Source organism: Beta vulgaris, chromosome 6, assembly GCF_026745355.1.
Source record: "Beta vulgaris subsp. vulgaris cultivar EL10 chromosome 6, EL10.2, whole genome shotgun sequence".
NCBI classification, from domain to species: domain Eukaryota; kingdom Viridiplantae; phylum Streptophyta; class Magnoliopsida; order Caryophyllales; family Amaranthaceae; genus Beta; species Beta vulgaris.
The window spans coordinates 70,889,990-70,905,954 of NC_079207.1; the positions used below are offsets into that span (position 1 = coordinate 70,889,990).

General features: G+C 34.1%; 1 protein-coding gene across 7 annotated transcripts; it reads right to left on the reverse strand.

Annotated features, from left to right (window-relative positions):
• Nucleotides 1-141: 141 nt before the first annotated feature.
• Nucleotides 142-5,863, reverse strand: LOC104897937 (uncharacterized). 7 transcript variants are annotated; one of them, XM_048646572.2, is made up of 10 exons: nt 5,595-5,863; nt 5,348-5,452; nt 4,111-4,193; nt 3,231-3,314; nt 3,062-3,137; nt 2,882-2,954; nt 2,517-2,590; nt 1,612-1,690; nt 1,025-1,113; nt 142-933 (listed from the first exon to the last, which is right to left on the reverse strand). In XM_048646572.2, exons 1-9 carry the CDS (start codon nt 5,707-5,709, stop codon nt 1,047-1,049), a joined length of 756 nt encoding a protein of 251 aa, XP_048502529.1. In that variant the 5' UTR covers nt 5,710-5,863; the 3' UTR covers nt 142-933; nt 1,025-1,046. The 7 variants fall into 7 exon arrangements, with proteins under 7 accessions (XP_048502529.1, XP_010683212.1, XP_048502527.1 ...); XM_010684910.4 differs by having other exon boundaries at nt 142-842; nt 1,612-1,705; nt 5,595-5,862; XM_048646570.2 differs by having other exon boundaries at nt 142-852; nt 1,612-1,705; nt 5,595-5,862.
• Nucleotides 5,864-15,965: the final 10,102 nt, after the last annotated feature.

Consider the following 15,965-nt stretch of genomic DNA (forward strand, 5'->3'; position numbering starts at 1 on the left):
CGCTAGTTGTTCCTCTATTTCTTTAAATTGCACATTCTTTTTTCCATCCTCAATTCCTCACCTTGCTTCTCTTCTCTGTCCTTTTGTTTTTTTCTCTCTCATTTCCTCTTTACAACTTCTCTATCAAGAAACCAAACAACAAACAATAAAGTTTGCAAACTGTTATTTATTGAAAGTATCCTTTGAACCTAACACAACGCAACTAGAAATACGATTATTGATACTTGTAATTGGTCACTGTATCTTGTTTTTCTCGTTCGTAATCAAGCTCTGGTGGTCACTTACAAGGCTTAGAAACATTGCTTGACTTGATAACTCGTAACTACCGAAGCTTTCACCAGACTTCAACATATAACCTTGGCTCCGTTTGGTTGGATGTAAAACATTCCCAATATAAAATGATTTCCCATGTAAAATTATTTTACAATGCAAAACTAATTTTCCTTTGGTGCAATGTAAAGAGTTGTGGAAAAGAGAAAAATGGAAGGGGAAGGTAGAGAATGGATAAGATCAGGAGAGTAAAAGTTTGTCAAGGACGGAGGATAATGTATTTTCCCTTCTCTTTGAAAGGAAAATGATTTTCACCTAGAGCACCCTTGATGGAAGCTTGTTCTACACCCCTTAAAAAACCAAACAACGGAAAGTGAAAGGAAAATATTTTACACCCTACCAAACGGAATCTAAATTAAGCACATTTCGATCAGGGGAAACATCAGTTGTACTAAAAGGTGCCAACCATGTACATTACGCATTGTGGTCCGTGGGAGCAACATTGCTGCATCCACCATCTTTACGTAGAAATTGGGCAAAAAGCAAAAAATGGACGGAATCAGCAGTAAAACCTGCAAAAATCTAGCCTTTGTTCAGTATGATTGCACAGGAGTTTTCTGAAACAAGCTGTAGCAAGGCTATATGTGTGCAGAGTCAATGGTGCTGTAAAAAAAGACATAGAAATTAAGATAATTGGTTATATATGAGCATATGAAGCAAGAAAGATGAAACAATAAGGGTCTACTTCAATTACCACTTGCCATCTTCTACGAACTTCAATTGTCCAGAACAAGGATACGATCTCGTATATCTGAGAATGACTTTACATCCTTTCCCCATAACCTGCAAGTTATCTTCAAGATTAAGCACTTGTACTAAATAATAGCATAACCATGATCTATAGGGAGCCACCCAACTTTTATCCCGGATCCCATAGGATTACTGATGTCATATGTATATCAAGAGGGAGGATTTAGGAACTCGAAAATTTCTTTAGATATTCTATGAAGTTCGAATCAAACTAAAGTAATAGGATAGAGAAGGCTACATTCACCCACTCAGTAATCCACGCACCACAAACAAAGAGTAAGAAGGTTAATTTATTTTGCAGAGTTGGCGTCTACTATTAAGTTATGCCTATCTCTGGTGGGTAAATTGCCTAGTAGACAAAGAATTTTCTGAAATGAATTAATGTCAGAGTTTGCGATGTTTCCCTTCATCAGATATCTATTATGACCTTAATAGCAAGACTATGGAATGCTATATGCAACAAACCAAACATCAAAATGAGAAGCTAATTATCCAGCAGTATACATGCACCCAAATCCAGATTTGACTCACCAACAATCGATTCCAACTGCATTCGCTCCAGTCCTGTCAGCCTGTTCGTCATCCCCAACATGAACGGCTCTGTCAGCATCTACACCAATCTGATCTATATTATTACAGGAAACAGAAAAATTAGAAACCTTTTTTTGAGCACTTCCGCATAAATTAATGTGCATACGGAGCAACATAGCAAAGCACATCAATTTGATTAATGTAACTTCACAATTGCTGCTAGATCACTAATCCTTAAAATCTGTAACCACAGAATGGAATTCTAGACTCTAGAGTGAACTGAAAAGATCTTTTTATATCCCCAGCCCCCAGAAATTGTACCCGTATAACACCTCCAAGAATCGAAAAAACATAGAGCATTTTATGACAATAAATATAAAAGCTGTAAAGGAGAAGAACAGCCAGATGTCTGAAGCTCTTTCCATTCCCTGAAATTATGACAATAGAGAGTTTCTGCCATTTGAAGCATACAATAGGATAAAGTACCCCTCTAATTCAAATTCAGTACTTGCTCACGCAACTAAATTGGTGATGGGAGCACCAAATGGGGATAGAAATTTCAAGGCTCATTGGTAAGCATTTATATCAGAGGAAATAAAATATTACAAAGTGCCAAAAAGATCTAATGATCTCCAGTGGACTTGATGTGCAGTTTTCATACCAACATAGACTAGATGCTCATGGTTACTAGCAGGACTTGCAGGATGCATATTCATAGATGGATACACGATTATCAACTGCAGGAAAGGTTGAGGGGGGTCGAAGGCTTATTATGTAATATTTAGCAAATAACCATGCAACATGATTCACGTACTCATTGGAGGGGATCCATTTTGATTTATATGTATTACAAACATCCATTGAAGAACCAGATAGGAAATAATAACCATGCTGCCATAGAATACCTAAAGCAGCTTTAAATATCCGTGCATCTGGTTTTTCAGATCCAACCTCAGAAGATACCAAAACAGCATGAAACCTGTAGAAAAATCAAGAAAATCATGTCACTACCCAAGAAGCGGAAGAAAGAGGGATGAGGACAGAGAAACCAAATCCGATCACATAAATTGATGATGCAAAGAGAAAGAAACAAGGACAGATGTCTGTATCTTTTACCAAACCATTTTAACTTGACAAGACACTATTCTTTTAGAACCTTCAAAAGGGAAGAATCCAATTTTTATGTCTAATATAACAATTGGCCTGAAAATAGAGATAGCCTTGCAAGTAAGTGAAGATTACAGATAACTGCGAGGACAATAGTCCATACAGATCTAAGACATTGAGTTCCTTCAAAAGCTTCCTTAATCTGGTGTCAAAGTTTGATACAACTGCCAATTTAACTGCAATAAGCATGATAATGTAAGAGACATAGTTAGTAAGTCTTCGGAATACGAGACTTTACTCATTTGTAGAAAAATTGAGCAGCAAAATACTTGATGACTACAACCTCCAGCATTTTTCAGGCATAGCAATGTCTCATGGGCCTCATCAGGAAGATGCCAAGCATGACCGTTTGCATAATGCTGAGAAGTAAAAGTTGATATGTATTAAGATTTGAAATTCCATCTTTAAATGCAGAAAGCGACCATGGCAAGTCCTGATCTCAGGCTATTCACCTCGTAAACTTCGTCAAAGTAGCTATCATCATCACAACCAGTAGCTTCAGAAACAACAAGTTTCCAGAATGGTTTACCATCTCCCTGTTGATATGGATATTGCACCAAAATTTATAACATGTATAAGCTTTGTTATCTTCCAATTCATAACGCCATTCAAAGAACAATTATTGGGCAGATAAAAATTACAATAAAATCTTAGCAATGACCTAAGTGATTAACTGAAATTGAACCACCACTTCCCAGATTATATGTTCGTTATTCTGACTTATGCAGGCTCCATCATCTCTTTACAGATTCAGCATCAAGTATTCGATGATCAAATGTGAGCTTAGTGGCCGAGCCCAAAATGCATATCATGTTCCATGCGAAGGCAAGCAATCGGTCTTAGGCTAAATCTACATAATCTACACCCGTCCTTTTGTGGGCTAGAGAAGTCACACTACTTGGGTTATTCTCTCCACCATCAAGCCTGTATTTGGCTATATGCGGATATGCCATTGCTAATTTTACTTCCTTTTAATGGAAACTAAACCAAAACAAAAGAATTAGAAAAATATCATTCTCATACCTTATCAAGAATCAATCCAAACCCAAATGGAAGACATCACTCCTAGTCGTACTTCCAGAGAAAAGATCTTAGGAACAAGTAGACAAGAGAACAAATCACACCTGACTCCAGAAAATGCTTATAGACTAATAGAGTAGAAGTCATATAAAATCTCTGGTTTGGATGACCATTGGCTACCCAGAAAAGTCTTTAAGCTCACATTCAGAATTCTGAAGGAAAAACAAAAGCCATCGCTCCCACTAATCTTGCAAGCATTTCACAGTTATTCTAACTTAAAAAAGCTCATCATTCAGAGAAGTACAGAAGTACCTGGTAGCGAAGTTTCTCAGGCCATGGGGCAGCAAAGGCTCTCTTGAATCCTTGCTTTATTTCAGGTGCAGTTGCACTTAACCCTATGAGATTACATCATGCTAAGTTCATAGAATTAACGATTGACAGATAACACACATGAAAGAGGCTCTCTTGAATCCTTGCTTTATTTTAGGTGCAGTTACACTTAACCCTATGAGAATACATCATGCTAAGTTCATAGAATTAATGATTGACACATAACACACATGAAAGTATCATGAAACCAAAACTTTGTGGTAGTCACAAGTGAACAACTAGCTTTACAAAAATTAATGACCAAACAGAAGCTTGAAGGGATATGAAAAACGATCTTCAAGATACTCCATATTGTCAAAATAATAAAGATCGAACTTTAGCACAGAATAACATAGTATGTGAATAATTGTTGCATGATGTTCTTATTTGGCTTTTACTTCAACCTGGTATATGCTAGTTAATAATTTGAACCTTCGAAGATTACTTGAACTCTTCATTTTGCCTCATTCCTATTTTAGCTCCTCGACACTCTAACATTTGCACTACAACAACTACCTATGAGCCAAAATCATGGAAAGCTTTCATAAAATAAACAAGTCAAAAGCTTCGACACATATCCATGTCCAGCATGAGTACCCAAGTCCGAGTAACTTAAGAAATCTCTTAGCGGGTTAGAAGAGGATAAAGGAGGGACACTCATTTCAAAGAAAAGTTATGTAAGCTACATTGCCACAACCATTTATAAAAAATGAGGCTCTTTGGCAGGGGAAAGTTAATCACTTCCTGTGTTTGGGAAAGTTAATTACTTCATATAGGTAGATCATTCCATTAAGGACATAAAGTATACTTCTAGTAAAGGACAGAATATCACATATTATATAGAAACAAAAAAGTAACTCACAAGGACAAAGAGTGATTTGAATTACAAGAGCTGACATTTAGTGTCAATGAGTTGTAATTGTATTTGATAGTGATTTGTTCATTAGTTAACCCTAAAATTTTGAACATACTACAGAAGTAATTAATGATAGAGAGAGATAGTAGCTGCTAACTGAATGTAAATAACCCACATTGGTACTTCACAAGCTGAAATAAACCAGTAAACAACTAAACATAGCTTATCCATCACAAAAATCCACAAAAAAATGATTTTTGCAGGTAAAAGAAACATAGTTGAATACTTCATTAAACTAACCTGACTCAAAAAAAGGGAACTAACCATATTTCTTGCCAATTTTAGCATAAGTCTGTTCAACTGGTTCTGAGAGTTGCAAAAGTGTACCCCCAGCATCCAACAGCAACCCATCATATGTTTTCTTCTTCACTGAACTTCCAAACCCAATTCATATTAAGCAACCAAAACTATGATTAACCCATTAAATTAGCTGCATATTACAAAAATAAATTCCAAAACTTGCGACAAAAGACTTCATTAAAATGGGTAAATTTAATGAATTTAAACCCACCTGTATGAACAGCCATAGTTGAGAATCCAAGGTTTAGAGGACGTTTAGATATATTCTTCAGAAGAAAACGATCGAATTTGAGGAAATTGGAGCATCTGATCAAGTTTGATTCCATAGATTGAAAAAGAAAAAGTAGTTGAAGTTGGAAGAGAGTAATTCTGGGAGTTTTGGTTTGATTATGGTTCAAAGTTGAATCACCATTATAATTATGTAATTATGTTTATACCAAGGTTGCTGACCCAATAACAAGGGTTTGAGTGTAGAAAGAGAAGGATGAAGGAAAATATAAAAACATAGGTGGCAAACGGGTTATACGGGTCGGATCATAACCAAGTCAACTTTGTGTTAGAGTAATGTTCGCGTCAAGTCCGTTCGGGTACAATTCATGTAATTTCGGGTTATATCGGGCCCGGTTAGATCGAGTTGGATTAGATCGGGTCGGGTTAAATCGTGTTTTTAATCTCGCAATAAATAGAACACATATAAGACTAATAAGAGTAAGTTAAATAATTAATGGACAATAGCTAAACCATATATAGTAATTGATGACAATTTTTTCCTTAAATTTATTTAAAAATTAACTAATATGACAACTTTTCGGTTGAGTTCGGGTCATCATTATCAGGTCAATTCTGGTCAGATCACTTCCGGATTGGGTACGTAGATTCGGGTTCGGATCACATATATTAGGGTCTATTTTACTTTCGGGCCGAGTCAGGTTATTTCGGATTTCAACTCTATTTTGCGACATTATTTTTGGGTGGAAAACGATCGGAAATTAGATCCTACACCGAGGTGTAGGATGAGCATCCTAAACCTTGCCCATGTGGCTGGCTTTTGGCAGTATTTTTGAAAGTGGGCCAGCTCTTTCTCTCTCATCACTTGAAACAATTTTTTCAATATACAAATGTATATGGTTTGGTGTACAATAATATACGAGTGTATATTTGGGGATTTTCAGTGATCAAAGCAATGACCATCAGCGTACATTGTGATTTTATTGAATTTCGGTATGAGACTATAATTGTACATATTGATTTCATTAGTGAACAAACATCAAACACACCAGTGTACAAAGATTTGAAATTACTCACTTGACATATTTCGGTATGGGACTGTAATTGTACACATTGAATTTCATTAGTGAACAAACATCAACACACTCAATGTACAAAGATCAGCTTCAGGAATTGGATTACTTTCAGCTGGGGATTGTCATTGTACATTTTGATTTTATTAATGAACAACCACGAAGCCAAGAATGTACAAGGAGGTTGAGTGTGGAAAAGAGAGAAATGGTGAATTTCAGTATGAGACTGTAATTGTACTTATTGAATTTCATTAGTGAACAAACATCAACACACCCAGTGTACAAAGATTGCAAATTACTCACTTGACATCAGCTCCAGCAATTGGGTTACTTTCAGCTGGGGGCTGTCATTGTACATTTTGATTTTGTTAATGAACAATCACGAAGCCAAGAATGTACAAGGAGGTTGAGTGTGGAAAAGAGAGAAGTGGTGAACAGTATATGGGGAAAATGATGGCGGTTGACATCTAATCAGTTATTGAATGGTGAACAGTATCTGTCAAATCAATTACTTTTTGAATTTTCGACATGTACACTGGATGTAATGGGAATATACATTAGCTGTCAAATCAATTACTTTTTTGCATGTTGAATGACGCGTTTCATTCTTCTTGCCTTGCGTTTTGGAGCTGGTGTAGGATGCTCATCCTACGCTTTAGTCCAGGATCTACTAATTGGAAAACGATAGCTTATACATGTAAAATAATCTAAACACCTCATTACACACGTGGCAATTATTGACAATACAATTTGACTAATCTCATAGATTTTCTTTAACCTATTTTCCTTTTTTCAGGCAATTTGAGGATGAGCGACATTGATGAATATTGAATTACATAAGAGCATTACAAATTAATATTAAAAGTAACTTTGAGTAATTTGGTAAACATGATGATTCATGCTATTAAAAAATAGCTGTTGTGGTGCGTTTTTATACTTTTATTGATGATTTTTTGGTTATTAGTATGGACTTAAAAGGAAATAATTTTTAGTGCTAAGGAGGTCATGAGCGTGTGACAACTAGTAGACCAATTTCGATCCTCTATGAGTATTTCTTTTTCATTTCTCTTTCGATTGTAAGACTATAATTTTTTTTGAAATTTCGGATGTAAAATGTCTAGTATTAAACAATGTGTTGTAGTATGTTTTTTTTCTAAAATTTATATCCAAATACCCGACATTTGTACTTTATCCCCACTTTGAAATCCTGACTCTGCCCCTATGGGTAGGTGCGTGGCATTTTTTGAGTTGCTTTGTTCCTTGTAGTATCGGACTAGAAGGTTCTCGGTTGAGTCAGTCGACCAAGACTATACGTGGGCTGGGTCTGGCTGTTGCTAATTGGCGCGGTATATTTTACAATATTGCATAGATTAAGTGTTCAATGATCAATTATAATATGCTACGTAAAGTCTCTTCGGAGACATCTGATTTTGTCACATTCTTCTCATCTTCCATCTATAAATATGGAACTAAAATTCACTGCAGCAATGCATCCAACAACTAAAACAAACACACACATATATATACAGTAGATCATGTCACACTATGAGCTCAACTTCATCTTCATCTCCCTTATTTTTTCTCCTTTAATGATCTCCTCCGCGCAACTCATCTACGACACTAGCGGAGATATTGTCACTAGCAGCAACGCCTACTACCTCATGCCAGTCTCTCGAGGATCAGGCGGTGGCTTCAACATTGCTGCTGTACAAGATTACCACACTAGATGCCCTTACTATTCAGTAGTACAATCTCCACATGATCGTTGTGGCTCATACTTTGGCCTTCCTGTAAAATTCTCACGTAGTAGTACTAGTACTACTGCGGACTCAAATCATCAAGAAGTAAATGTTACTCTCTCGACAGACTTTACCATCAACTTCAGCACCTACACGCCGCATGCCCCACGCTACTGTGATCAGCCAACGACAATGTGGAACATGGTCTCTCGTGGTGGCTCGGGCGACGACATGTCCGTCGAGTTAGGGATGGTCCATTTTGGTGGTTTAAACCATGATGATGATGACGACGACAACGACGACGATGATGATAGGCAGAGTAGTTTGTTTAAGATAGTGAAGAATAAAGCTTATGGTTATAGATTAAGGTTTTGTCCTAGTAATAGTAATAGTTCTGCTCTTAAGGATGTTGTGTGTGGGGATCTTGCTCCTGTTTATGATCGTCGTCTTGGTGTTCGTGTTTTAAGACTTGTTGATAGTAAAAGTCCTGCCATGATTATGTTTCATAAAGCTTGAAAGTCATGTAGTTATACGTATCAGATCTGATACTCATTACCTCATATATGCGTGCATATAAAATTAGTATGTATTATGGTAATATTACTATGTAACTCAGCAGCAGTTCTTGTATTTGGCTTTTACCTATAAATAAATTCCTTTTATGGAGTAACTACTAAATAGTTTTCCTTCGAGAATTAGATAAAACCAAAATAATCATATACTTAAAGTGAGCTTAGATCAATGAAAATTTTAAGATGGTCTTTTTTCAAAAAAGACTCGCCACAACTAACATGAACATGCTTAGGGATTACAACCTCTCAAGCCAACATCTATCACTATCTTTAGCTTTAGCACTAATACTTGTATAATCCTATTACAGTAAACTTAATCACATCTATAGTACGCTCTATAATATGCACTTTACCTTTCAAAAAAAAAAAAAGAGCCTGTTTTGAGGCAATCACTCTGATATATTTTTAGGTAGATATGATGAAGGGAGTCTATCAGATTGAAATTTCTTGGAAATCAATCCGACTTGGTTAGCAACAAATTACTCTAGCTAGTAGCTAAATAGCTATATATATTCCATGCGTGAAACTTTTGTTGGAACACCTAATTCTTCAGTTGCTGCAAGTGTTTTTCTATGTATGACTATAATTTAAAAACAAGAGAGACTATAATCGTGACTAATTCAAGTTGCGATTCATAATTTATATAATAACTAGTTTTAGAACCCGTGTATCATGCACGGGTGTATTTATTGTTTTATAACATAACTAAATTAAGTCAAATAATAACAATATTGATGTAAATTACGCAAAATCATAAAATCATAATATCAGAATGGTAAAGAACATAAATTATAAATATAAGCTTTTTAAATCAATTTATATGTTTGCAAACACTTTCTTGTAAACTACACTTATTGTACTTGCACGCACATCATGTTCTTTATCAAACAGAAGGATCTTCTGACCTTTTTTTCTCGTAACTCTAGAAACAGCAACATAAGATTGTCCATGGCTGAAAATAGGTATGGTCTAGGGAGATACATACCTACATGAGATAGGGATTATTGTCCTGAACTTTTATTTATAGTCATAGCAAAACAAACCATGCATTAAAGAAAACCGCCGTTTCTGAAATCAGATAGGAAATTTGGTGGAGTCAGACGGGGTCAGTGCTATTCTTGGAATAAATACTTTTTCTCCGACATTGCTTCCGGAAAAAACAGTAGATTCTACATGATTGCCTAAATACTTTTTTTCCGACATTACTAACCTCGTGCCATTACATAATCTTGATGTTTGATCAATATTCCTTAGAAGCATAAATGGCGCACCAACCTTTAATCGTATGCTATAATTCGGGAGACCTGAGCATATTATTGTATCGAGGAATTCATATGAGTATATTTCATGTACTCTAAAGTTTCCTTCTTCTTTGAATATAGCATCCAAACTCAAATACACTTTCTCTTCTCCAGGAATGGTAGATAGAACATGATCATTGACTTTCTCCACTATCTCATTTAAAATAGCTCTTTCCTGCAAGTATTTAGCTTCCCAAATATGCTCATGTAGGTCTAGGTACGTGCTATGAATAATTGCTGAAATTGGATCGGCCCAGGATCTATAAGGATATCTTTGCAATCTCGATTACATATTCACCATCATTAGGACCCCAGCCTTCCGTGTCATACGCTTAGTATCCACTTTGAGAATTCTGGTAATTCATAAACAGTAGATTTCGAAGTACCTTGTTGCAATCTCATAATGCGACTAAGTCTTACGACCTTATACGAATGCCACAAGTAAGACGAATTAACGGTCGTGAACACGATATCTTGCCTCGTCCTCTTCGGTATAATAGGTAATATCTGCCTGAGATCACCACCGAATACCATCACTTTGCCTCCAAAAGGTCGATGTAAATTATCCTTATCTACCGACCTCATTATTCCCCTCGAAATTCTATCAAGTGCTTCAAAACAATACTTACGCATCATGGACGGTTCATTCCAAATGATAAGTTTTGTCTTAATAAGAAGAGCAACCAAATCCAACCCGGGGAGAATACCGACGCAAGTAGAATTCTCAGTTACATTCAAAAGGATACCAAATCTCGAATGAGCTATTTTTCCTCATGAAATGAGGACAAAAACAATTATACTCCAAGTTACCGACAATACAATTTCGCCCATCTTCCTTATTGCAACACATAATGTCTTCAAGACATATGTTTCACTCGTCCCTCCGTAGCGATAAACGAAAAACACGCCTCCTTCTTGACTCGATACAACATCCATTACTTCCCGATAAATCATCGACTGCTCATCAGTTAAACCTTTATACAATTTGTCCTGTTCCAAAGTCATTTCCTCTATGTCATAAGAAATCGCATCTGCTATGAGCTTGTTATGTCCTTCAAATATAATTAGTTCATCAGGCAAAGGCATTTCACTGAATCTACGCAAGCTGCTAGCATTACTTTGGAGCATGGTTTCAATCTCAGCCAATACGAAAGCTTCAGTTTGATCGCCAGTTAATTGTTTGTGAAAACATAAATTCAAAGAATGCAATAACCTATATAAAGTATGCACATTGCTTAAAAATATTTTGCTACTTATTCAACAATGTTATCGTTAGTTGCTTATTATCTTTATTTTTTTGAATAGCACGTTGCTTATATTCCTCCAGTTACTGAAGACTTCAAACTCTAGGTAGCCCACCTCAATAACATTCTCCAACTCGTCAATGGCCATATAATCATATTGGCCGGGGTATTCTCGAGAGGTGAAAAACCATAATACACATCTACTTCCAACAACAATCATATAGAAGCAAGAATAATTGAGATATTAGAGGAACAATATCATTAGAGTAATACTAATATATGATAACGAAATATGGTCCAAGATTTGTACTAGATGCATCACTATAGCTTAAAATATATATTTCAAAATAATATATGCAAATGTGAAACTCTATATGCCCATCTTATGTCTACCCATCAGTTTTGATGTTCAACTTTTATCTTTTCAAGACCTGAAAAACTGATACCATATTGTAACACCCCCAGAATACTCACTTTTAAATAAATAATATTTGAGTAATTCAGGAGTATTACCGCCACGTGACTAACACGCTCTCGACAACCAACTACTAACTAACAAAATAATTTAACTAATACTTCAAGAATAACCTTTAACAACAAACTCTTTCTAAATAACTTGGATTAAGTAATCTTGAAAACAATTCCTCTTCTTATCTCCTCTTCCTTTTCCCAATTAAGTGTGCACACCCCCCAAACTAGTCATCCCATCGCGGATCTATATCAAGGGGTCATAATAATTGCCAACAAGTGGAATTTGAAGCATGAACTCTTCTTGATGTTAATGAAGCGATAATAATAATATGACGTGTAAGTCATGAATAAACCCTTCTTGATGTTAATCAAGCGGTAATAATAATAATAATATGATTTCTAAGTCATGAATAAATCTCCTTTTCTCATAAACAATTTTATGAACATTCAAAGTTCGTGAAACCAATCAAAATTTTCCTTGGAAAAAAACAATTTAATTTTCCAAAAAGGATAACCAAAATTTTCTATAAAAATTATTGATAAAATCATTCATTCTTTTCATTTCCAAGAGTGAATAATACAATATTATAACCAATTTAAACCAAATTTCTAAACCAATCGAACCATTAAATCAATAAACAAGTTTGCCATATAAAACCACATTTCAAAAGATTTAGATACATAATAATATATCTTGATCTTGCACAAGAGTATACTAGTATCTCTACTTAGTTTTAAATCTTGAACGATATCCTAACCAACCGACAATATAAAAATCTAATAAGTAACTTATCGCATGAACTTAAGCATGAATTGAAACATAAATAACCTATCATGAGCACAATATTTTTGAGTAAGAAACATGAAAAAAACTTTTCCTTAACCCAACGAAAATTGAAAGTTGAATAAGATATATAAATTAGAATAGATAAGAAGAGAAAGAAGAACCTTGTAGCAAGAGAGTATGGATTCTTCCAAGTTTTTGTGTGGAAAAGATTGCTTAAGCTAAGGTATATGTATTTAAATTAGTAAAATAGGTAGTACTTAATTTTCAAAATTAAATAGTTTGTAACCTTCACCATAAATTAGTAGATTAAACCAAAATTTGTAACCTCCATCTTAAATTAGGAATTTTTTAAGAAACAAAATCACCTCCCCATTTACTATAGAATCAAATGGCTCAATTTTTTTTTTTCGAAATTTTTTGATTAGGATTTAAAACCAAAAGTTTGACTAATCCAATATTGACGTTATTTCCCGCCAAAATAATTTAAAAACAAGTGAAGTTACTAAAATACCCTTTGCCTTAAAATATTTATTTTGAAAAATAAATATTTTAATACTTGTATAAATACTCAAAAATATGAGGTATTACATCGATCCTCGGTTTTCAAAGCTCGAGTCCATCTATTGTCAACCACTTCCAGCAGAGTTATGATTCAAGTATCAAACAATGCAAGCCTCAATTTTAAGCAGAAACTTAATAGTGTTATTTATTTTAACTTAGTTTGGTTCCTCAGAGTAAGTAAAGCTCAATTTAGTGTTATTATGTTATTGTTATTAGCCTAGTTTGTATTTCGTATTTCGATTAATGCAAATTTTCTCGATGTAAAAAAAAAAAAACAACATGCTCAATCTTTCCTTCTTGAGTTCTTGGTGACTACAAATTTTTTTTTTTTACAGTAACCACCTTATAAAACCAACCTTTTCTAATAACCACTACTTTATAATATTAACTTTTATTTTATTTAAATAATCACCTTATATCACCTAAAAAATTTTAAATCACCACCAATCCACCACTAGTTTTTGTCCATCAAAAAGTTTGTGGGAAATTAATAGGAGATGGAGGACCTTCACTTATATTTGGTTTTTGGTAGTTTATTCCTTATTTGTCAAGATTATTGGTGTACTTGTAATTTGGCTTTAGATTAAGTGTAAGGTGATGGAAGTATTATATTAACAGCAATCCTAATTGAAAAATTAGTTGAAGTTTGGGACAACAATACAAAAATAAAAAAATGATTGTTGTAGATTTGACTAAACCTCCATGATAAGAATCCTAATTAATTTTAGTTGAGCTATCATTTTTTAGGTGAGTTTCATGATTTTCTTTTCTTCTGTGCGATAGTGAAAGAAGAACATCTAGAGGGAAGTTGATTAGGAAAACAGTTTGTGTGGGCCTTACTAATGTTTTGTTGGACGAAAACTTTTAATTGTGGTGATTGAATTTTTTTGGGTGATTATATAGATAAAATTAGTTTTATAAAATGATTAAATAGATAAAATTAGTTTTATAAAATTAGTGAAAGAAGAACATCTAGAGGGAAGTTGATTAGGAAAACCTCATTTTTTTTATCACAACATTTAGCCAAAGTCTTAATAGTACACTTGACAGAAGATAATAAATTAAAGAAAATCTCGCTAGAAATTACTTTATAAAAATAAGTTTTGTGAAAAACCACTATATAAAAAAATTGTAAGAAACTACTTTTTAATAAAAATTGTTATATGAATATACTTTTTGAGCGGATTATTGCGTCCATTAATCAGGTTTTTGGACAATAATGACCTTTTCTCTTAGTACTTTTTTTACATCCATTTTCATCAATCCAAATTTTAATACCAGTGATAACTTTAGATGATAATGGAGAAAATAGAACCAAAAAACAAAAAAAATACACCTGAAAAAAAGTAGTCATGCTATATAAATTAAAAAACATATTCGCTAGTAGAAATTATGTTTTGTTGCGCTTTGTGGCCTATTGATGCGGATTTCACACCGCCGCAAATCAATCAAGGCGCAATGTACAATAGGTCAAATATATTAATGCGATTCTAAAATCGCAACAATAGGGTGAGAGAAAGAGGGATGAGTGAGGAGAGATGATGTGAGAGAGATAATGGATGAGTGGGGAGAGATGGCGTGAGAGAGAGAGAGTGGTGAGGAGATAGAGAGCAAAACGACGCCAAATATAAGCTAGGGTTTTACTAGAAAAATCGACCTATTGTTGTGGTTTCTTTCAAAAACTGTAGCAATAGATAAATGGTTTTTTTAAAATATATTGTTGTGGTTTTATCTGAAAACCGCCACAATAGGTTTACAACACGCCTTTTTTTTTTTCTTTTCACGTGGTCTATTATTGCGTATGGGTAAAACTGAAATAATTTTACAGAAGCAATAACAATTATTCTACTAGTGATTGGAACAAGAAATAATTATTAGCTAAAATATTAAAATACACAAGCGACACACTTCCACTCACTCTTGGAAAAACAACTAATGTAACGACTGACGATGTTCTAGTAACCGAAAATCATCAATAATATACTTGATGCTGAAACTCTTAAAAAATTATATATACATATAAAACATCGATTGATTTTTTTTTTTCATAAAACAAACAATATCCATGGAACAAATAGCCATTAACAAGGAAAACCAAAAAAAAAAACCTAACCTTATGTACAAATTAAACATCAATTAATGAAAATTATAATAAAACAAACAAAAATACATGAAAGATGAGCCCCTAAAACAGTGACTAAATTTTATGGTGATGGGAGATGGTTAGATATGTGATGCAACATGCAAGGCATGAAGACTTTTCCTGACTTGTGGCTCCAAATGAACTGAGCACGTGTTATATGAGAATGCTAACTTACTTAATTGGTTAAAATTTTAGAAGATGGATCTCAAGACCTAATATCAAATTTCGTCAGATCATTTGTTCTTGTGGTTCTTTTTACACCAAAAAAAATATTACATAAAAGTGCTTTTTATTATTTTATTTTTATTTACATCTTATTTCATGTCACACCTATACTATTGGGCTAAGGCAGCTCAGCTTTTTCTATTTTTATTTTATAAATATTAGGCCAAAATACCAAAATTGTATTTTTTTTTTTCTCAAACCTTTGACATCAAGCTCAGACCTTCCCACTAAATAGTCC

Excerpts from the sequence above, each read along its gene's own strand:
- LOC104897937 (XM_010684910.4), bottom strand. The coding sequence starts at position 5,709 with ATGGAATCAAACTTGATCAGATGCTCCAATTTCCTCAAATTCGATCGT. Across the intron at positions 1,706-2,516 it reads GATATTTAAAGCTGCTTTAG|ATCAGATTGGTGTAGATGCT; the intron begins GTATTCTATGGC and ends GTAATAATATAG. Across the intron at positions 1,114-1,611 it reads GCAGTTGGAATCGATTGTTG|GTTATGGGGAAAGGATGTAA; the intron begins GTGAGTCAAATC and ends GATAACTTGCAG.